This window comes from Mya arenaria, chromosome 10 (assembly GCF_026914265.1).
Source record: "Mya arenaria isolate MELC-2E11 chromosome 10, ASM2691426v1".
Lineage (NCBI taxonomy): Eukaryota > Metazoa > Mollusca > Bivalvia > Myida > Myidae > Mya > Mya arenaria.
Window position 1 is genome coordinate 25,614,612 of NC_069131.1, and position 24,724 is coordinate 25,639,335.

The following is a 24,724-nucleotide window of genomic DNA, read 5'->3' on the forward strand; positions in this document are numbered from 1 at the left end:
AAAACAACCCGCAGGCGGCGTGGCTTTTGCGTTTGCCCTCGGGTCGTTTTTTCAATCTGGACCTCAAATTCATGATACATATCATTCATCAGTCCGTTAACTTCGGTCGTATTTGGTCCCTCCGTCTGATACTTCCTATACCAGGTGACTCATGCACTTGGTTGGTTTGTGGTAGCAAAATAATTACATCTCAAAAGAACCCAATTTATTATATATATATATCAATCAATTTAATTCAGAAAAAACAACAACAACTTATTACATGTTACTTTAAGGAGAACAGTTTGTCGCCAACATTGAAACCAAATTCAATACGCGTCATGACATCAGTACACAAAATAGCAAACGCTATTTGGTTAAATATAAGTCTGCTTTTACACAAATGTATACTTTAAGGTGTTGAAAAAGAACAACCATGTGGTTCGGATCCGGATTGAAAAGCAAACCCAATATATCGTTCGTAAGCAGACAACCATATTGTGTCGATTATAGTTCTGTCAGAGTATTTTCAAACAACACGCATCATACAAAACAAATGATCTAAAGCCAGCGACTCACGCCCATAAGAGAAAATGATATAGTTGAAAGGGACGAAATGCATCATTAATCAAAGGGGCGTAAATTTGTGCACCTGCTGCTCGTTCCAGAAAATAACAACACTTAAATATAACAAACACTTACCCTTACTTAATGCTTGATGTAAGTATTCGTTTGAATCAACATGCACGTTCACCATTTGTATAGTTCTGGTATAAGCCGACGCGAGAGCAGATGCGAAAATATTCTAAATAAACAAGCAATTCCACATACTGTTAAGGATGTTTGGTCATACGGACTTCACCTAAATTATGTGTGTATAGCCTTACAACCGATACAAAACAACTGGAACAACAATCGCACATTAAATTAAACAGATTTGCTTAATTTAAATGGGGCATGTCAGAGATGATAAGAGAATAATCACACCTAAATATTAAGCTGATAGTGTTACGAGTTTTCACGAAAGAGTCAACATTAAGTAAACATGTGTCCACGGTTTTATTTGAACTTGACAGGATTTATGATGCTTCTTTTCGTAGGTATGGTGAATTCACTTATTTAAAATATGTACTCAATATGCCTCGATGCAATACATACTCAAATTGTCGTTTCAAATAACTAATTTTCAATGTCTATTAGACCTCTTTAGCACCGTGTTATTTGAGAATACATCATAAAGTAAGTCGTATTTTCAACGTACGGAAATTTGTTACAGGAGAAATGGTAGTATATCGCTGGATATAATGTGTTGACCAATGTTTCGATACTTATTTTCATTCCTCCAACTCAACACCATAATTATGTAACACTGTATTACTTATAGTGTTGCATTCTCTACTGTTTCATATACGGCAAAGATTAGTTAAAAACTGATGTCTACTCAACCATTTGTGTCTCTTATTACTTTTTTTTGTGTACTACCTATCTTAGGTATATTATTACACTTTCCTTATTCTGACATAATAATGGTAAATAATGAAGAAAGAAGCATCCATGTCAAGTCATGTTATACCTGTTATATGATTATTAAATGCACCCTTTGGTATAAATTTCCTTCCGATGGATCACTGTATGGAAATATGTTTTAACAGTTTCGGCTGAGTATACGCTTTGTCCAGACGGGTGGATGGCTGAACATGGTTCCTGCTATTACTTCAACGAAGTTCCACACAACTTCACAGGTGCGCAGGTTTGTGACCGTGTATATTACAATAACATCATTAATTGATCTTTTTGCAAAGGCAGTACATCACTAACAATTCGCTCAAGTTAATGGTGCATCATACGTAGAAAGTGTTGACAAAGAATTGTTACCTGCGTTTCAAATGTTTTTTAGCAGGAAGGAAAGCATTCATGAACTAAACAACCGCTTAACTTGTCCGTCCTGATTTGTCTTAAGTAAGCGGTAACTAGATTGATTAACAAGCGTTATTATGACATGTTATATATTGGTATGTTATTACATTCTAATTTATAATGCCATTTTCTCAGACTTGTCTCTTTATCAATATTGTGAAATATGTATTATATCAAAACTCTTTTTGTCATAAATTGTGACATGAGTTATATTTTATAAGGTTTAACATGGAAACTTGTTATCACTCATTTAACTTTATTTCGATATCACAAAGAAATAAGTCAAATATTTTTTCTATGCAAGTAATTAAATAAAACATAATTATTCTTTTTCAGCGCGCCTGTAGAGACATGGGAGCACATTTGGTTCATATTGAAAGTATTGATGAAAATAATTTCTTAAAAGACAGGGTTAGACATGAATGTAAGAAAGCATAAACATTATTTTACTTTCCATAACAATAACTTGTTTTATACTTGAATGTTATACAGTTGAATTACTATCAGCCCTCATGTGGTCTGTTTGTGGTGTTTATACTTTGGCAGGGGCGGATCCAGGAATCAACGTTAGAGGGGGCGTAGCTTAGGGGCGCAACCTTTTGACATGCACCCCTCCCTCTGAACCGAAAGTGTATGGCATAAACTGTTTGCATATGGATTGGAGGTTAAGCAATCAAGAAAAAATAGCAATTTGTAGTTGGAAATGATGCATTATGGGCATATTTTATTATTTTTTATCTCCTAAATTGACATAAAAAGTAAACTTTGACGATTTTAGAGGGGGCGCGTGCCGGATGCGCCCCCTCTAAATCCGCTAGTGTTTGGTGTATCTAGTTCAATGTCGATTGGGCCCTTGCCTTGTGCCTTTAAATAGCGTTCATTTTGTTGTTGTTTCCATTTTCGACCATGGGGCTTGTCTCTATAGTTTTCCTTATATTTTTTATTCAGACAATTGGATTTGTTTTTTAAAATCTGAATTCGTATGCCCCTATAAAATGTTAAACTCACTCAGATGTAAGCGATACTAAATGGGAAAGAATAACGGACCTATCACAATATAAGTAAAAATTCATCTTTTAAGAATCTATTAGTTCTGAGATATTCGTTCTTGTTGATAACAATCTATCGTTACGCGAATTTCTTTCAGATCCCCAGACAAATTGGTGGATAGGATTGGTCGACTATGTCCAGGAGGGATACTGGATGTGGGCTGATGACCTGGCTCATCTTCAAGAATTTGAAGGTTCTTTCATCAGCTCCGTTCAATTATTATTATTATTATTATTATTATTATTATTATTATTGTTATTATTATTATTATTATTATTATTATTATTATTATTATTATTATTATTATTGTTATTATTATTATTATTATTATTATTATTATTATTATTATTATTATTATTATTATTAATTATTATTATTATTATTATTATTATTATTATTATTATTATTATTCTGCATTCAAACATGATCGGCATCAACATTCAAAACCGATATTACACCCTCAGTCATCAGTTACTACTTTTCAAACAACGAAATTCCTTCTGCTTCATGCTACCATATATATACCGGCGTATTAATTACACACATCGTCATTGCGGTTTCATCGTTGTGATAATAACACCAACATCCCCGTGATTACCGTGCCATAAATACACCAACTATTTTCGTGGTTTCATCGCCGTTATAATTACACACATCGCCTGTGTGGTTTTCGTCGCCGTTTTAAGACAACAACCGCACGTTTGGTTTCGTCGCCGTAATACGTACAACCATTGTTGTTTCGTCGGCGTTATAATTACACCCACCAACTATATAATTTCGTTGCCATATCAGCTACACCGAACGTTTACGTGGACTCGGCGCTGTAAAAATTAAACTCAGCGTCAATGTTAATTCGTCACCGTATTTATTTCACCAATCGTCTATATGGTTTCTTCGCCTTACTTATTACATCCAACGTCTATGTGGTTTCGTCGCCGTACTAACACCCACTGTCTATATGGTTTCGTCGCCGTAATAACACCCACTGTCTATATGGTTTCGTCGCCGTACTTATTTCACCCACTGCCTTTATGGTTTCGTCGCCGTACTTATTTCACCAATCGTCTATATGGTTTCTTCGCCTTACTTATTACATCCAACGTCTATGTGGTTTCGTCGCCGTACTAACACCCACTGTCTATATGGTTTCGTCGCCGTAATAACACCCACTATCTATATGGTTTCGTCGCCGTACTTATTTCACCCACCACCTTTATGGTTTCGTCGCCGTACTTATTTCACCCACTGCCTTTATGGTTTCGTCGCCGTACTTATTACACCCACCGTCTTTATGGTTTCGTCGCCGTACTAACACCCACTGTCTATATGGTTTCTTCGCCGTAATAACACCCACTGTCTATATGGTTTCGTCGCCGTACTAACACCCACTGTCTATATGGTTTCGTCGCCGTAATAACACCCACTGTCTATATGGTTTCGTCGCCGTAATAACACCCACTGTCAATATGGTTTCGTCGCCGTAATAACACCCACTGTCTATATGGTTTCGTCGCCGTACTAACACCCACTGTCGATATGGTTTCGTCGCCGTACTTATTTCACCCACCACCTTTTTGGTTTCGTCGCCGTAATAACACCCACTGTCTATATGGTTTCGTCGCCGTACTAACACCCACTGTCTATATGGTTTCGTCGCCGTACTTATTTCACCCACCGTCTATATGGTTTCGTCGCCGTACTAACACCCACTGTCTATATGGTTTCGTCGCCGTACTTATTTCACCCACCACCTTTATGGTTTCGTCGCCGTACTTATTTCACCCACCACCTTTATGGTTTCGTCGCCGTACTAACACCCACTGTCTATATGGTTTCGTCGCCGTAATAACACCCACTGTCTATATGGTTTCGTCGCCGTACTTATTACACCCACCGTCTATATGGTTTCGTCGCCGTAATTACACCCACTGTCTTTATGGTTAAGTCGCCGTCATAACACCCACTGTCTATATGGTTTCGTAGCCGTACTTATTACACCCACCGTCTTTACGGTTTCGTCGCCGTAATTACACCCACTGTCGAAATGGTTTCTTCGATATAATTTTAACTTTCTATGGGACTTTTTGATCTAACAAATCCTTTTACTGTTTCGTACATTGTGTATCTCAATTTTCTTTTACTTTTTCGATTGCAAGACTGGGCACCGGGTGAACCCAACGCATCTTCCGATGTTGAGGACTGTGTAGAATTACATCGGAACTTTAAATTCCAATGGAATGACTACGAGTGTCAATGGCCTGTCAACTCCATCTGCGAAATGAAGTAAGTTATCACTTTTTTTTTGGTTTAACACTTTGCGTTACTATTCTGATAAAATGTAAAGTAACAGCATGTTATCCCTTTTTGTAGGTAAAAACTTAATTGTTAATATAATAAAATTCGGAAAAAGAGACCATCTGAAGAAAAAAAAAATGAAAATGAACTATTGAAAACGTTTGTTCTAGACCACGACATTTTAATAGTCGTAGCGTTGTAGAGCTCCACCGATAAATATTCTTCTCGATTATTAATCCTTGTTTTATTATTATTATAGAATTTCACCCATAATCTTATCGTTTTAAAATGCCACCTTATCATCTGGATTGTTCTAGAACGCCAATTTTTAATACTTGTTTTGTCTAATTCCATCTTATCAATTCTCGTATCATTCTAAAATCCACTTTTGTATATTCGTTTTTTTCTAGAACGCCACCATTTATTATCGTATCCTTCTTAAATGCCACCTTTTAATTAACGTATTCTTTTAAATGCCACCTTTTAATTATCGTATCATTCAAGAACGCCAACTTTTAATATTCGCATCCCTTAGAATGCAACCTTTCAATTATCGTTTCGTTCAAGAATGCAACACTTTGATATTCGTTTCGTTCTAGAATGCAACACTTTGATATTCGTTTCGTTCTAGAATGCAACACTTTGATATTTGTATCGTTCTAGAATGCCACATTTGGATATTCGTATCGTTCTAAATTGCTACATTTTGATACTCATATCATTCCAGAACCCCAACTTTTAATATTCGCATCGCTTAGATTGCAATCTTTCAGTTATCGTTTCGTTTTAGAATGCAACATTTTGATATTCGTATCGTTCTAGAATGCCACATTTTGATATTCGTATCGTTCTAGAATTCCACATTTTGATATTCGTATCGTTCTAGAATGCCACATTTCGATATTCGTATCGTTCTAGAATGCCACATTTGGATATTCGTATCGTTCTAGAATGCCACATTTCGATATTCGTATCGTTCTAGAATGCCACATTTGGATATTTGTATCGTTCTAGAATTCCACATTTTGATACTCATATCATTCCAGAACGCCAACTTTTAATATTCGCATCGCTTAGATTGCAACCTTTCAGTTATCGTTTCGTTTTCGAATGCAACATTTTTATATTCGCATCGTTCTAGAATGCAACATTTTGATATTCGTATCGTTCTAGAATGCCACATTTGGATATTTGTATCGTTCTAGATTGCTACATTTTGATACTCCTATCATTCCAGAACGCCAACTTTTAATATTCGCATCGCTTAGATTGCAATCTTTCAGTTATCGTTTCGTTTTAGAATGCAACATTTTGATATTCGCATCGTTCTAGAATGCCACATTTTGATATTCGTATCGTTCTAGAATTCTACATTTTGATATTTGTATCGTTCTAGAATTCCACATTTTGATACTCATATCATTCCAGAACGCCAACTTTTAATATTCGCATCGCTTAGATTGCAACCTTTCAATTATCGTTTCGTTTTTGACTGCAACATTTTTATATTCGTATCGTTCTAGAATGCCACATTTTGATATTCGTATCGTTCTAGAATTCCCCTTTTAATATTCGTATCGTTCTGTAACGCCACTTTTTTGTTTTCCCATCGTTCTAGAATGCCGCCTTCTTATACTCATATCATTCCAGAACGTCACTTTTGAATACTCGTATCGTTCTCAACCTTTTAGTTATAATCAAGAACTGCTGATCGTATCACGTGATGGAAAAAACAAATACCAGTATGCCAACTGCAGAAGTCATCTCTCAATCTTTTAGATAAAGGAAATAAGCATTGAAAAACAATGATACACATTTTGCATAACGACGTTCAAGTATACCGAAATTGAAATGTTTTTACCTGTTTATTTATTTCAGTCGTCAAAGCAGCGAAGTGATTGTGGGATAAGTTTTGCTGGAGCAGGAACTAGCAGAATACGGAAACCAGAATAGCTATCAAGTGTTCCGCCGTCAATATTTACGTTTGTAAATACGCGTTTATGGAAATATATTTATGAGAAACTAGAAGTATTTATTGACAGAACCCCATTATGTAATCCTACAGAAAAACAAACAAACACCTTGTCGTCCTAAGTACGATTAGGATAGGCATAGTATTGACAATGGACCTAACAAACTTATCTATTAAGCACTAAGAACAATCCGGACAGCCTAAAATAGAATTTAACTCCCGTTTAAATGCACAAGGGTCGAGGTCGAAGAAAGACAAAACAATAGACAATTAACACTATAAGAAAGATATAAGCTTGTGTAAGTTTATGTTCACTGTTGCGGTCACATTTTGTGCTACCACAGGGTGATATTCAATTTGCGGTAAATTGAAACGAACGAACTGTCCCATAATGCAGTAGAGATACGTCAATTTGCCACACAACGGTCGAATTCGAAGTGTAATTTGAAAGAAATGAGAGCAATGTACCTACCTGTTTATAAAGGATATTTAAGTTCAAATTATATATATATATATATATATATATATATATATATATATATATATATATATATATATATATATATATATATATATATATATATATATATATATATATATTTGCAAACGGCAGAAATTAATGACAAAATCTATTGGTTCTATCCAATAACTAGCAATGGTAAATATTTAGCACAATATTGCAATGTTTTTTAAAGATCCTTCTGTGACTGATAAATAAAACGTATGCAACACTTCAAGAGGCTAGCTCATTCTATACAGGGGTCTTGAACTTTAAACAAAGCGGTCGACGTAAAACGCAAGGAAATGAGACCATGTAATGGTATCAATATATCTGAAAAAGTCAAAAGGAAATATCAACAAACTGGAAATTATATTTGCTAAGCTGAAAAACGGTGTATCACTTTTTATAAAATTTATTGTACCATTCATATAGCTTTTTAGGAAATTAATAGTAAGTTTCAAGTTGTCCTAGAACTATCCAATGAGTCCTGTATTTTATTTTCCTGTGATAAATACTCTGATATTATAGTGATCATTAATTTATTTGTATTTCACTTCGTACATGGACATAAGTTTTAACTATATCTTTAATTTAAACTTTGGTCTTTATAGTGCATGATTGTTAAACAGTTATATTTCAAACTCAATGATTGCTAAAAATATAGGTATGAAAACACCACACTTTTTTAGGTGTCAATTTAGACAAATTATTAGGTAAGTTTATCAGTTATTCATCCCAATTATAGAATTAACTTGTTTGAAATATCATTTCCAGAAGTTTATATAACAAAAATCTACATGTAACAGTCAATTGTATCTAATCATGAATGTTTTACTGTGATATGTTTAGTAACATTTAAGTTGGTACAATTATGTTCTTACCCCTATGACTGTTATAAACTCAAATGCCAAAAGTGCAATAATGTATAATTCACTTAATGGAATTATTTAAATATCAATGATAGGAAAATAACAGGGTATTATTATGTCATCATTTTTTCTGTCTAAATAAGTTTCGATGTTCTTTTTAAGCACCTGCTTACCATCATATACATATTGTATTGTGTACGATTATATATCTAAGATGTAACATGTTCGATGACAAATGTAAGTTTTAGAAATACTAACCCATTATTTCATTTCGTTTCCCCTTTAAAGGAGCACAAAAGCAATATACATGTAGGTAGAACTATTCTTGATTTATATAAAATTATAAATGTTAATAAATTCAAAGTCAATATTGATGCAGCTACAGCTTCGAATTAGGAGTATGTACAATGATATACAACATATCCAAGTTGTTTTTTTAAAACAAAATTGAAGTTTCTCATTTGGATTTCGAACTTTAAGGATTTATGCAAAGGTATTTAAATTAGATAAACCAATTAATATACATGTAACTAATGTTTTTAGTAAAACGTATTTTAAACAAACCATTGACTTTCCATAAAAATAATTTTCATTATAATATACCTCTTCAGTAATTCCTGTTAAACAATATTTTCTATCGACTGTAGGGCGTATATAATGTTAAGTCCGATGTCTAACTACAACTATACAGGCTTTAAAATATGCAAATTCTGTGCCTGATGGAGTCCCATAATGCTCACTGTTGCTAACTTCGAAACAAAACAGCGAAAAACATATTGATTTAATACAACACATATTTGAATACATGGATGTCTATATGCGTAGTGCAAGAAGAAAACGAGTATGCAAAAGTGAATACACTAAAAAATGTACTAATGTACGATAATCAAGGATCTAAATCACATTTTCAGTACACTTGGTATGCGTAATACACATGTACATGTGTATATGTGATCAGAATCACTAATATTTTCATCATCTGGATGTTATGTAAATTATTCAAAAAGAAATGAGGATTATATGTTTGTATCTGCAAACAACACGGCATAGTTGTCAGAGCCATTGTCCTTGACATTCTGAAAGTTTGGTTGTTCCGTACGTTCTTGTAACTGTTCGTATGTTCGAGCTTCTTCGTCAGCTTTTGAGTCTGAAATAACACGCTGATAAATTGTTTTCATGTAAATGTTGTTCATTATGGAGTTTGCATTCACGACAATCAAAGACTATGGGAGGCAAATAACTATAACGATGATAACACCATCATTCACGTGATATTAAGAATGATGTTAAGACGTAAATATGCATGAGGTCGAAATGATGGCACAGTGAGACGTTCAAACAATTGCAGCGAAAACTGTGCACATAGCAAATATTTATTTGCTTATATAGATAGATTTATTAAACTTTGTTTTTTCTGTTAGTCAGATAAAACCCTTTGGTCAGGTTTCTTAGCAAGAAGATCGGAATAATTGAAATGAATTAGCATACGATGTGTTAATTTAACAGAAACAACAACAGCACTGATCTTTGTCAACGGCGATTTCATATCGCAACACCAAAGAGATAAACAATGGAGATATCATGCTGACGGACCCAAATGTGATAATCTATAGCATCCATGTAGAGTTTGGCCTTCATTTGTAGCAATACAATATGATATCTCCTTTGTATGATTATAGTATATTATATAAATGCATTGTCTGATATCAAAATAATCAATGTTTTATGTGTACGATGTGAGCAATTACTTTACTGATGATATATTATATATATATATATATATATATATATATATATATATATATATATATATATATATATATATATTGGTAGGCTACGTATATTGTTTTAAACAGTAGTTAACAGCAGCACACACATGCACAGAAGTTTACTAATAAAATGTATATCAACAAATCTGATAAGCATTTATGGCGCAAACTATCACGTTGGATGCACATTCTGAGTGCACAAATAAACAGAAGTTTACTAATAAAATGTAGATAAACGAATTTATTACGTCAGTTCACTCACTTCAGTTATATATATATTCATTCATACCTGAGGCTGATTGTTTCTCCGTGTGTTCTCTATTGTGACGTCTTTATATGAAATTCAAGAACAAATTAAATGTTTTGTAAGCTTTGGAAAACAATATTCGTGTTGAAGGGTTCAATGTTTTAGTATTGCTATTCATGGGAAAATTAAAACAGTTTGCAAGTGCATCATTACAATAAGCAGATGACTTTATATTGTATTGAAAATAAGAACATTTAGTATCATAGTATTAAAAGTAAGAACACATTCGGCAGGTTATTACATTTGTTTATAGACAAGGAAAAACACCAAAACTAAGCAACCCATATTTCAGCAAACGTACCTTTTCATGAAAACAATATAACCAACAGAAAGAGCAAGAAAAACCGATAGAAGAGCAATAACTCCTCCCATAGCGCCTATCATCACAGCGCCGTTATTGTCAGCCACAATTTCTGAATTTAAAAAGCATGAACTAAATAATGAGCAAAAGCTTATTAATACTCGCGTTGACACATAACAACATTGGGTAATACTGACAAAAAAAGTGATAATCCTGTTCAATAACCCTAAAATATGTTAATGGTTAAGAACTGTCAAACATGCCATTACTTTTTTTCTATTCATGTTTATTGTTTTTCAGTTCTGCCTAAATAACGAAAGAATATTTACATGACCTTTACCTTCAATACATCCTCTACCGTTGAATTGGTGGCACGATTTGCAATTTGCTGGACACGAACTGTTACAAAACGACCCCGAATATCCATATTCACAACCTTGGTCACATTGGCCGTTCAACGCGTCACAAGAATTGTTCGCACATGCATTATTGCAATTGTTCCTGCAAGTGTAGTATGATCCATCATAGCCATGTCTTCCAGTTTTACATGACAGACATTCATAAGTTTGGCTACGTGTACATGTAGCACATCCACCATTGCAAGGAGTATCACAAGTATCACCACTAAAACCTTCTGCACATTCATCCTGACAGTAACCATCACTTTTCTTACAGGTTGTCCCGGACCTGCAGTTACTACATTTGTACTCACATGTATCTCCATGATAATACTCATCAACACATGAATTACAATTATTAGACGAATTACATGTGGAACAGTTAGCTGGGCATAAGCTATGCACACATGCACCATCTTGAAACTTGTATTCGTTTTCGCAGGTACAAGATCCACCCTCTTGGTCGCAGTTATCATTTAAACAATTTTCCGGACACCTTTCCTTACATATATTACCATACGTCCCGCCTGCACATTCGTCACATTTCCTTGCATTTAAACTATCTACAGGGCATGTATTTTCTTTACATGAACTACAGGGAAAAGAGCATGAAGGCCCAAAATGATTACTATTACATCCTATACAGTCGTGGTCGTAATTGCAGTTGCAGTTCGGTTGGCAAATCCTTTGTTCACACCTTGAGCCATTAAACCCGTCCTCACAACCTGCTTTACAATACCCGTCTTAATTGCAGTCCCCATACCTGCAATTTTGCGAACAGGTCATATTGCAATATTCGCCATAAAATCCGTCTTTACATGATTCACATATACCAGAACTTAAACAAACTGCATCATTGGAACAATTATCTGGGCATTCCGTCTTCGTTGAGCACGTGATACCTTTAAATCCGTCTATGCATGAAGTACAATAAGAGGCAGATTCGCACGATAAACAACTGTCAGGACAATCATTCTTACACTGACTTCCGTATTTGCCGTCAATACATCTATCACAGTTATCACCTATGAAGTTAGGGTCAGGACACTGGGCACAGATTCCATTTATATCGCATAAGTGGTATTTGCACTTATAACTGCATATCATTGAGCAATCACTTCCATAATATCCAATACCACCCTTAACCTCACATGCTGTACAGGATGTTGCATTGGTGCAAGCTAAACACTCTGTCTTACAAACATTTACACAAGTTGTCCCTGATCCCCTGTGAAACCCGTTTATACAGGAAGTGCATACTGTACTAGAGGAGCACATGGTACATGTACTTGGACATTTGCTCTGACATTGGTTACCGTAATACCCATCATAACATGTATCACATACAGTCTCTGCTGAACAAGTCTGACAACGTTCATTAACACAGGGTTTCTGGCACTGAGGACTCATGTATCCATCATTACACCCTCCCCAGCAGTAGTTGTCTATCCGGAGTTGAGTGTTGTAGGCGCATCCCGTTCCTACTTTGCAGCAGGAACACGGGGGGCAGTCTTGGGATAATGTAGGCGAAGCTGTAAATACACAGTAAGCAAAACTATTTACTGAGTTAGTAAAATGTGAAACTGCACTACTCTCTTAACTTCATAAATCACATGTTTTAAATGTCGTTATATACCATTTATCTCTTTACATCATTGTGTATCGACTCCTCATATATGTCCGTACTTCTTGATAAATAAATGCCATAGTAAGAAAAATGTTTTTTCACATACATTATCCGCAGTTGTTATTTGATAGTGTACTATTAAGCCTAGTATAAAAAATCTTTTAACAGAGGTGGCGTCAGTAACGTCATTTGATCACAAGCGTTAAATTGTTATAAGAGAGGTATTCCAAAGATGTTGCGTCAAAATTAATACTTATATAATATAAAAACAATTTAAAGAGCAAACGTTATTTGAACCAGTTCAATAGGCAATACGTTCTAAAATAGGAACGATATATTTCTTTTGATGAAAAATGCCCAAAAAGCAACCTTCAATGCTTGAAAATACATATCTCCTCCAATAGATAATATACTTCTTTCCTAATCATCAAGACTTATATAACAGTAGTTTGTAGAAATTAAAGCGCTTGAACAAGTTGGTTGTTCTGGTACGTCATGGTAGTATTAAATATGCTTCAAATGCAGATTTTTGATAAACCAAATTGTTTAAAAATAGCTTCATTCAGTCCCGTTTTTATTCATTGAATGCCGTACATTTCAATGTTAACTTTAAACTATTCAATGTGTATGGAATATACGATTTTGCAATGGTTATTTTGATTAAACATTTATTAAATATTGACTTCATCAAGCTAAAGCTATGCAGCTTATTTATGTTTCCTTGAAAAGAGTAGATGTTTGTAAGAAACATAGATATAAATATCAGTATGTTATATGCTTGTTACATATAAATACAATACAGATTTTTTCATTTATGAATTATCAGCACTCGTACTTTACAGATGCAAAACCATATCAAATTAAAAATGTATCAAACGAGTGGAAGTGGCGATGATTTATCAATAAAACAGTTGTCCTTACCAAACAAAAAGATAATTCCCAGCAATCTGAATACATCCATATTTGTTGTCTAGATGTGGTAATACCTGAACAAGCACACGGGTAGGAATCAAAACACGCATTTGGATAACAGTGAATATAATTCTACTTATCACAACTCATTATAGTCGTATTTAGTTTGAAAATTCACTTATATTAGCACTTAGTGTTTTAGTGTTTTCTCGGTGTTTGAACCAGTATTTTCATTGTTTTTGATTTTTACAATATTATCCAAAATCCACCCGTGAACAAATACTCCAATAAAACTGACGTAAAAAGGGTGATTTGTTGAGTTCAGTGATATTTGCACCAATGAGGATGTAAACTAATTGAAAGGTTTGCAATGCATCACCAAGTAGGAGGGTATAAAACTGAGCTCCTGTCGTGAAGAACGAAAACTTAGCCAGGTAAGGCGGAAGTTATGTTATGCTGATACGCTTCATAAAATCCTATAATTCGAACATAAATTGAGTGATTTCCATTATAATTAAGTGTTTCACAAGTCATTTCCATGTTCTACTCATCTTTATTAAACGGCAGTCATTATTCAAGTGAACAAACATGACCAAAACTATTAATACTCGTTTAAAACAAAGTCGGTGTATTTGAATATAGTTTTGTATTGAAACAAGACTTTGCAGGCACTTAAATATAATAGTACATTCGTACTTGTGTGTTGACCATTTTACGAGTTTCATAGTTATGAATTGCAAGTATCAAGTTCGAACAAAACAAATTATTAATGGGAAGCAGTAATGATCTCTATAAACTCTGCTATAGAGACTCGTAACAAGGCTCTCGCGGTATTGCACCCGGATGTGTACACATTTCAATGCGTTTCGCTCGTTCGTTATTATCCGTCATACTGGTTCAAACTCGTACTTGCACTCGTACTTGCATTGGTATGGTCACATGTAATATAATAATAATGCTTGATTTCAATACATCTTACAAACGTGTACTTCTTGTGAAGTATGGTGATATTAACAGATTTTTTTAAAGAATCAAAGGGCGTAATACCAACAATTAAATTAAAATATGAAACCTACGACATCTCATCACCTTGTTACGAGTCAATCAACGCCAATCAAATTGTTTGTTATTTTCATTTTTAACGTAAGACAGAACATTTGTTCAATTAAGGTGTAAATGATTTGTTTTTTATAATTTGTGATCGCGGAGTGTTATATTTTCACGAGTGGCGCGGCATTCTAAAATCAATTACGAGGTTTTAATTTGTTTGTTTTTACACCGCAATTAAGCAAAACAATCCTTTATACAATAAATAATATAATATACATTTTAAGTTGAACACCTTCGGCTCGAAACACCATATGGCATAATGATCTTTTATAGGGAAATGCAGAGTTTCAAATTCTATAAATAATTCATTAATATCACAAAGCATACCAGAATTGACATCAATAGTGTAAATAAAAAGTGCCAAGTATTTCAGTCCTGGATACTTGTGTAGGTAGTTTAAATACTACTAGTATAAGTCAAGAAACTGTTGCCTATTTCACAAGCCTCTTTTCGCATCATTTACATTTTTTAGTTTATTGTTAAAGATTTTAAATGTACTTCGATAGAGATATCCCATATTAAATTAAGTTAAATGAAACCAAACTAACAAAATGTCGTAACACCTTTTTGGACATCTCAGTAAAAAATACTTAACAATAAGTTACTTTATTCCTTTTTATAGAGATTAATTTTAAAACTTTTATATGGTATAAGCCTTATCATTGACTCCATTTCGTTTTGAAATATTTTACCAAACAAGTAACACACCATTGAACAATAATGCATATATGATTAAGCAGAAATATTCGAAAAACTTGGTTTACAGTTTGTGAAACGCAGAATAAATGCTCTTTCATTTGTTCTTTTATCCTGATGCATCGTCAAACTATTTACTGAATAGTTAAATGGTGTTACATAATGTGATACTGAAATATGTTTTGTATAAGGTGAAATTACTGTCACGGTCAGTGACATGTATTGTAATGACCTTTTATGTGCACTTTGATTAATATCAAACATTAGCGTTATGATAAATTAGAGTTAATTGAAATATAGATGCGGAGTTTAGTCAATTTAAACAATGTCCTTACCATGCAAGAAAATAATGCCGAATAATTGTATTTTTCCATTTTTGTTTTTACTTAAAGGATCACTTCTATGTTAAGCTTTTGTCAATATTACTTATTACTTACAACATTTGTAAATAATTTAATAATTCATATGGAATTATTTCCTATTGGAATGTTTTTAACATATTTAAGCCAATTTCTTAAACTTCTCTTTTGTAAGTATCTATTGCACTTTTATTGCACAACAGTCTACCAAAGCAACCCATGAGCAATATACACTTTACGTATCCATATTTTGAAGTCAATGGCCCATGTACTGAAGATAAAGTATTTTAATTGAGCAGTTTACTATTCATAAAATTGCAGCAGCGAATGATGTTCAGCTCCTGTCGAGCGGAGCAGAAACTTAACTTAAAAACTAGGAAGTAGACATGCTCGTATTGATACGCCTTTTAAATAGGATGTCTTTTGAAAATACAATTTTAAGTTTCTTTCACTATTTAAATGTACATGTTGTTACAGAAGTTTTTATTTGATGTTACGCTCTTGTTGGATGACTGGGCTTGTCATTGTAGCAGAGGTTTTGGCAATATTATTCTGGTTTACAAACCATACACATGTTCAAATGTTCTGGGTTTCAGTAAATACCGATTATAAAGATGGCAGAATATTATATATGCATATAGGCAAATCTGTATTGGTTTAGATAAATTAGCGATCCTTAATAGCTTTAAATTAAATTTAACATTTTATAGCTTTCAATCCATGTTTATTAAGAAATTGATAAAATTGACAAGAAACCTCAAAGTAGTTACGGTCTATTGCTTTATGTGTGAAAGCATCATCATCTTGTTGTCGATGATTAACTTGAAATGACGTTAAAAGTTTTGTTTCATCATGAGCTATGATTCAATTAGGAATGTTTTAAAAGACAACATGGTTCTACTGTCATCAATATGACACAATCATGTTATAAAGAACTTGTATTAAAAATCCCTTATATGTGTGTGGTTCTCGAAAAGGATTTTCTTGGATTATATCTTTAATAAGTGTTTTACTAAGTTTTGATTAAACTAGGGATGCGGAACGCTAATTGTCATGTCATCGTCAACAATTAATGATGTATTAAATTGTGATGATATATGTAATTTGTAATATGAACAAGTGTCATTTAATGAATGGTTTTAAAGACAACATAGTTCTACTTCAATCAATATGACACAAATATTGTATGACATTGTTCGTTTAAACAAGATCTTCGTAAATAGTTTGCTTACAAGGCTAGTTTCTGTAGTTTACAGTTTTCTATAAACAACGAGCATCCAACTTGTAAAATATTTTGTTTGGTTAAATTTGGCTTAAGTATTGATTGATTGGTCAATATATATCCAAACATTTATATCGATTATTTAACTATCTAATAATTCAAATATGCAAACCAGCCTACAGATAATCTGTGGACATCTTATCCAAGTTGTATATAATTGACTGCAGTATATATAGATATGTCATCAGTGGTAATCGAAAAAGATATTTCATTCTTAAGTTGAATGTATATCGTTTACCGGGAGCCGAAGGAGTAAGCTTGGAAAATTACAATGTAAAATAATCACAAATATTTACATAAATTTAGCGGAATTGTTCACAATGCTTAATCTCTATAAATCATCACGTAATCTCTTTAATCATCACCTAGAAGAATTTTCCACCAAAAATAAGGGACATAAGTGGATTTGATATTGTTTGCAATACTATATTTGTCAATGTATATGATTAGCTAGTGATCCGCCAACAAATTCATTTACTGCGGATGGCAATCGCTGAGTAATTAAATTATTCGCAGAAATCCTGTACACGTGTGTATGTACAGAAGCACATGTATTAGTTTTTCCTTCAGAAATGACGTTGTTATATTTGACAATCGTTCTGCCGATCTGACTATGCAATCTTTATCTCCTTTTAACCCCATATTTACGTGATTTTGTTAATGTTATATAAAATGTATTCATTCCGCGTCATCCCGCCACTAACGTCCAACCAGTCAAAGGGAAAATATGTGTTCAATTTTGTTTCCACGTTATATAATGTGATGCTTTTCAATTATTATTTTTTGCAACTTTAAACTAAGAATAAAACTACATTCTACTACATTTATGAAGTAATCGTATTCACTTGGTTGTTTCTTATCGAGTTTGAAGAAGCGTTTAAATGATAGTAATTTGGTAAATGGCTGTACATTACATCCGTATATAATATCCGAATTATTAGTAACTACTTTCGAGTCGCTAAAACACGTGACAAAACCACCTGATAAATCATGTCAAATTTTAATTTCAAAACATTACTGAATGATTACCCACTTTTACTCACTTCACCAGTAGTATGTAAATATTCAGGAACATGGTTTTTAAAGAAGCATGAGGATAAGCACGAATCAGAGAACACTTCCGATATGTCAAGACAACCACATGTAGTTGTTTGCCAATTCGTATGTCATAAAATGTAACATAACCATACACATGCCCAACTCACCAAAACAACAAAGAAGGCGATTCTTCGTCATCGAAAGTGATAGCGATTGACTCACGAACTTCATTTAGTTATGAATAAAAAATTATAATGATTTTGAAACAACCCTGCAATCATTCACTATTGTTAAAAGTGCCGCTTTACGTCTTTACAAAATGATGATTTGTTTATACTCGTCAAAACGTTTATGTTTGTGGTTTTTTTTCTGCCGTATTATTTAATAATTGTTTTTGTATTAGCAATTTGTTTATTTTGCGGAGATATATAACGTTATCTTCTTATTTTGCTAAAAAAACGTGAATTCTGTAATATCTGACTTGTTTGGCTGGAGTAGCCTCCCTTGACTTCAATACGCAAGATACGTAAAATATTTATACACGCAGGGACAGTACATAGTTTGACATTAGACCGATAGTGGTAAATTTAAATCAAATTGAAACCAAAAAATAAAAAATAAATAATAATAAGTAAGGTATATAAGGAATGTAAAATTACTATAACAAGTTTTTTTTTCTGGTAACCTACTGTTTGAGAGTAAGCACGAATTTTTATCTGTTTCCACAATAAAATCGACGTAATTGAGGTTACCAGTAAAGCGTGCTATCATAATATCCCCAATATATATAAGTATATAAAAATGGTTTCAAACTCTAACTGATACTGCCATGTATGACTAAACTGTCTAAATGAGCAGATGCTAATAACGCTTAATCTAAAAACATATAAAATTCAATTATGCAATGTTTTGTGGAGAAGACTAAACACACAGACACATTTCAAACAATTATTCGATGTGCATATCATAAAAAAACACGAATAATATGTACATGAATTTCATCAGAACTATATGCAACAAAATGTGTGTATAACTAAATTAGCAGGACTAGAATAGTATATCTTCGATGACAGGCGTTCTTCGTTACCATGCATCTTCGTTGTATTATCAATATCGTTGGCAACCGGCGCTATATCACGCAATCCTCTGAAATAGACAGTTGTTCCATTTAGATACATTTTGTTAAAGATTCTTCTGTGTAAATATGGATTGTTTGCCATGCAAATTATGCTTGAATAATATGCTCAAATCACGTACAAAACTTGACTTGTCATGTTTCGATTTTGTATTGCTGTTACGGATATAGATGCATTGCAAATTTGTGATTGCTTAGTTTACCTGATTTGTTTGATGTATTACAGTCTCGTGTTTTAAACACTGCATACATACTGACAGTGTTTCAACATTATATTTCTTAATTGATGTCATTGTGTATGTATATTATATGACGAGGCCTAATTACATACGCATGCCACAAACTACAGATAAACCACTTAAAAAAACATGGGGTATCATAAAAACAATTGAAATTGACATAGTGCAAGTGCCATTTATTAAATGGAATGAAAATAATTCAACACAACCATACAACGAGTTTATAACGACTACTATCGGAAATCGATCGTTACAATTGAGCTCGCAAACTATCAAAATCGACTTTCGCTATATAGCTTTACTTACCATAGATATAAATCTAGGGTACAAAATGGTTAAAATACTTTTATTGAACTACATTTCTTATTCTAGCTATTTAAAACATGTTTTCAAAGGAACACACGTAATAACCAATGTGGAATCAATATGGAATGCACTGACCTTCATTTGTATTAGTTCTCAAACATTTTTAACACAATTTGTGCTTTTCTATGTGATCATTCCGCGTATTTACGAACATCCTCCCTTAATATCAGAAATTTCGTTTATGTTCATTCTTTGCTAACTTTACAAATTTAACTTATTGATAGGAATATTATGGCAGATAATTTTGTTGACCAGATATAAATTTAGACCGTTTTCCTATCCCTAATTTGCAACTGAATCAAATACCAAATGACAGTCATGCAAAAGATATAACTTGACTCACAAAACAACACAAGCGATATTCATACAATACTTCAGCCATATATCAATGATTACCTCGTAGTCACCGTCCAGGAACTTTAATCCAGTGTTATTACTGACCTCAGTCATACGTTGAAAGTGTAAGATTTGCGTTTATTTAGTATATTTTTTTTAATTGAAGTTTAGCTAGCGTTAAAATAAAAAAGCGATTTAAAAGACACAGACAAAAGTAGAAAACCTGAACTGAGTGAAACGTTTGCCATCACAGATCATTTTGCATCACCAATTACCATTGTTGAACGTTGACTACATTAATAAATAGATACATTGGCCTCACCATCTTATAGCTTGGTACATTGACTTACTTAAACATACACAGGGTATAACTCAGTATCATTTGTACAAATATAGAAAAGAGGCTTAGGTCATCCTTACGTACACTTGAAAGCATTCGACAATCAATGCTTATATACCAGTATATGCCTTAATCATTTACCGTTATTTGTAAAAATACTGCAGGAATTGGGCACCGGTTTAACGAAGTATTTGTGTGCATGCAACATAAGACATATTTGCAAGCTGCTCCAGATAGAATGTGTCCAAAGATTAATAAGCAGAGTTGTATTTCACCTAATTTTAACAAAATGTGTATTATTCTTCTTATGTTCAGTATTGAGCTTTTTAAAGAAGCTATTCTAGTAATAATCAAGGTTAAATATAATGAATCTCCATAAAGTGTTTAAAAAACTTAACGGAAAGAAACAACTAATTTGGATTTTTCCATTGTCAGTTGTTCTTTAAATAATACAATTTTCAAATAGTTTTACAGGTATTTTATAGCTAATTCCCAACTATATCCACCTTATCTTGTACGACATAACTTACCAACACAGCATTTCTGATAACAGCAAAATCCACAAGCACCAACACACAACATAGAAGCGATTGCGCAGACTATTGCCGTGACTAGAATCGCTGTCTGAGCAGTACTGAAAACAAACAATAAACTATTTATGTAAGGCAACATTTCCGTTATTTACTTGTATTAAATACGGTTTTTAGTTGAGTCAAATTATTTAGTATTTTTGTGTTATTGAAGTCAGCACTGAAGCATTTTAGGCAAATTATTGTAGGGAATTTAGTTCTGTCTATATTGATGTAAAGACTTAAATATTTCGTGATGGTGGTAAAAGGTCTTGTGATAATGATGTATAAACTTTAATATTGTTGGGATATTGATGTCAGGACTTTAGTAATTATGCTTAATTCATGACTGTTATAACTTCTTATTTACAATTAATTGATCTAATACAGTTTTAACATAATGATATCAAGAAATATGCTGTGGTTGTTCCTGTTTAATTTCTTCGGAAAGTCGTAGTGATAATTCGGCAGTGCTTGTTCCTTTTTTTTTTGGAAAGTCGTAGTGATAATTCTGCAGCACGATTACATAAAGACTGTAGTGTCCATAGTTATTTTGTTAAATAAAAATACATCATTACAGATTACATTTGTATGTTCTATGATAGAAAAATGATAAATATATTGAACTACAATTTAATGAAATAAGTATTTAACTTTTCTTCATATCATTAATATAGCAAATCTGTCCTCCAGCGTTCTTGGTCACACTTCTGAAGAGTGAGTTCTGCCTAGTATCACATTAATAATATACTAACCTTTCGTTGTCCCGATCACCTTTAGACTGGCCATCTGAGACCTCTGAAAACATACATGATGGAACGTCAAATAGTTTGATTTGAGTGTGCTCTTTCGTTCGTGCGACCCGTCAATATACAATTGCAATCGGAGGAGATATACTTTATTAGTATGTTTTCGCCCTTTCATGTCGGTCTAAAATGTTAAAGTGTTGGCCTCGCCAACAAAATAACGCTACGAGATGAAAACGATACAGTACCAAGCGCTTTTTCACCCCGACAACATAACAATGCACCAGAAAAAAACATATTTTGCGCAAATTTTATTCCTGTTTAGTTAATTGGTGTGGTTGCACTATCCTGACCACAGAAGTGCACCAATCGGAAAATTACTGTATCCTTTTGCGCCTTTGAAGGCTATACCATATGCGGGGAGAAAAAGAAATGTGTTATTTGTTGTGTCGCTATTTATATGCCGCTCTGGGGAGTTAATGTGCTTGCGTTCCGCCAACACAGTTACATGCCAGGAGGACAGATATTATATTAGTCGTTTTAGTTCCCTTTGCATGATTTTGATCGTGTTTGGTAAGATGGCGCCAAGCAAACACCCACCAAACGGAGGAATAGAAAATAGTATAATTTTTTCGGCGTCTATTGTTTACTTCTCCGGCGTGTTTGTGGGTTTGTGTCAACAGGTGGCAGTAAGCAGACACAACACGTGTTTCCTTTCATTGTAAGGAGTTTCTTTCCAAACCATTCGATACCTGGTGTCGGCTGTAGATATCCTGACAGTATTTAATACACTTGCCTTATACTAAGAATTAATGCTCTTATTACATAAAGTTTCTACAAAGAAACTACAAAGATTACATTACATTACTTACGCGCATTGATGCCTAAGCAGTAAGAATTCACGAGAATAAATAACAACAGCAGATTTTCTATTTCCATTCTGTATCATCTTTTGCTAGATCTGAAACATATACATTAAAAACAGAAGTTATCACTTTTAATTTCAACCCCTTAAGCCGGTCGCCTACATAGCTGTTAGCATTATTTTCGTTGGTCATATCTGGAAGCTGTAAGAACGAATTTACAACCTTTAATTGTCAACACTTAAGCACGCTGCCTGGATTATTGACAACATCTGAAAGTTTTAAGAAAAACTCTCATATAATTTATCATCAATTGGTATATTTTTAATGCTCTGTTTTTCTGTTGCGACTTTTATATTGCCTAAAATTTCCAATAGACGACACGACGTAAGAACGAAACAAATAATCGAAAAAAAACTGCTATAATTCAGTCATTCTTACTCCATCTAGTTTAAGTTAAAGTATTACTATAAATAGTTATCTAACATTATGATACATAAAAACAGATTCGAAAAATCATTTTAGCATTTCTAAATAGTCATGCCGTTTGAAACTGATGGCATGATCGAATCAAAAAGTGCAATAAATTATCATGATTTTTTTATTGTGATTAAGAGTTAAGATAATGAGGCGCCAACGATAATCTTTTTTCAAAAGATCTTTCAAAAATATCTGAAACACATTGAAATATATTTTCATTCAGAATCATTATATATGAAAAAAAGTTTTCAAGCACAAAACCACACAATGCATATTATATAATCTTACCGTTTCAAGAGATTGCATTTAAAAACATAATGAAAAAAAAACAAACTTTATGACCAGTTTGATCATTCAGCCATTTTGTACTGATACAGTTTTTTGAAAAGATAATCCACGTTTCAATTAACATGCACTCCCCAAAGAATTCACCTAATCATAACATTTTCAAGCCAACCTAATAATATCCATCAATTGTTACTTGTCAAATCAATACGTCCAACCATTATGTTCAGCTTTAAATGCTCTCAAAAATACTGTATTTCCGAACACGACATACGCCTTTTTTTCTCCTGATCTAATTGCATCAATGTATCAAGTATCTTCTATGGCCGAGAGTTTGAGATAGGTTCATTCCGACCCGAGCGTAGGGTGTTTTGCGGAAACGACGTTTACACGAGCGGCTATGATAGATGCTTTTTCTCCCACCTCAGTTAAACAAAATTAAGTAAAAAGCTATTTTTTGCTGGAACTCTTTTGTGCTCAGTGAAATAATTGCGTATGGATATGCGATAATTCGTGGTTGTCATGGATATGCGCGCAGTGATTCAGATTATATTAATAGTCAACTCGGCCTTTAAAATGATCTGAGGAGAGTGAAGCATTATTTCTTGAAAGGTGCGTGAAAACTGTTTTATGGTGACATGTGAAGCGAGAAATAATTAATAAGCGTTTTAAATATTGCAACAAGACAAGGTTTCCATGATGCTACAGACGACAGTCTTCAACAAGGGAGGTATACTTACAATGTTGTGACCATTAAAAAGGAGTTCCATACGGGAATGTTATCTTCGCCCGTGGGCATGATAAGAATTTCTAGCATAGTTAAATTATTGGATCTACTTATCTAAGGTGGGAGAAAATTATTGCTTCAGATTCAATTCAGACTGATAATACTGTATTTCCGAAGGCGACACACTACTTTCATTATCGAAATCTGACGACGTATACTTGCTTCAAATTTAAATCATATACCTGAAAGGATCGG

The 24,724-nt window shown here is 33.3% G+C and overlaps 1 protein-coding gene and 1 long non-coding RNA gene across 2 annotated transcripts; one reads left to right on the forward strand and one right to left on the reverse strand.

The window, feature by feature from the left end:
- The first annotated feature begins 5,170 nt into the window (after positions 1 to 5,170).
- LOC128205545 (uncharacterized) lies at positions 5,171 to 7,269 on the forward strand. Its single transcript, XR_008256267.1, has 2 exons — positions 5,171 to 5,229; positions 7,120 to 7,269. It is a non-coding gene; the product is annotated as an uncharacterized LOC128205545 (long non-coding RNA).
- Positions 7,270 to 9,569: 2,300 nt separating this feature from the next.
- LOC128204514 (uncharacterized) lies at positions 9,570 to 14,979 on the reverse strand. The gene is made up of 6 exons (XM_052905929.1): positions 14,975 to 14,979; positions 12,784 to 12,891; positions 11,302 to 11,462; positions 10,962 to 11,073; positions 10,643 to 10,683; positions 9,570 to 9,731 (listed from the first exon to the last, which is right to left on the reverse strand). Exons 1-6 carry the CDS (start codon positions 14,977 to 14,979, stop codon positions 9,601 to 9,603), a joined length of 558 nt encoding a protein of 185 aa, XP_052761889.1. The 3' UTR covers positions 9,570 to 9,600.
- Between the last annotated feature and the right edge of the window lie 9,745 nt (positions 14,980 to 24,724).

What these genes read in the sequence shown, in the direction of transcription:
- LOC128204514 (XM_052905929.1), bottom strand. An exon ending in CAACTACTGCTGGGGAGGGT is followed by an intron (nt 11,463 to 12,783) that starts GTAATGATGGAT and finishes CTACACTTGCAG; the next exon opens with GAACAATTGCAATAATGCAT. An exon ending in GGAGAAACAATCAGCCTCAG is followed by an intron (nt 9,732 to 10,642) that starts GTATGAATGAAT and finishes GTGTTATTTCAG; the next exon opens with ACTCAAAAGCTGACGAAGAA.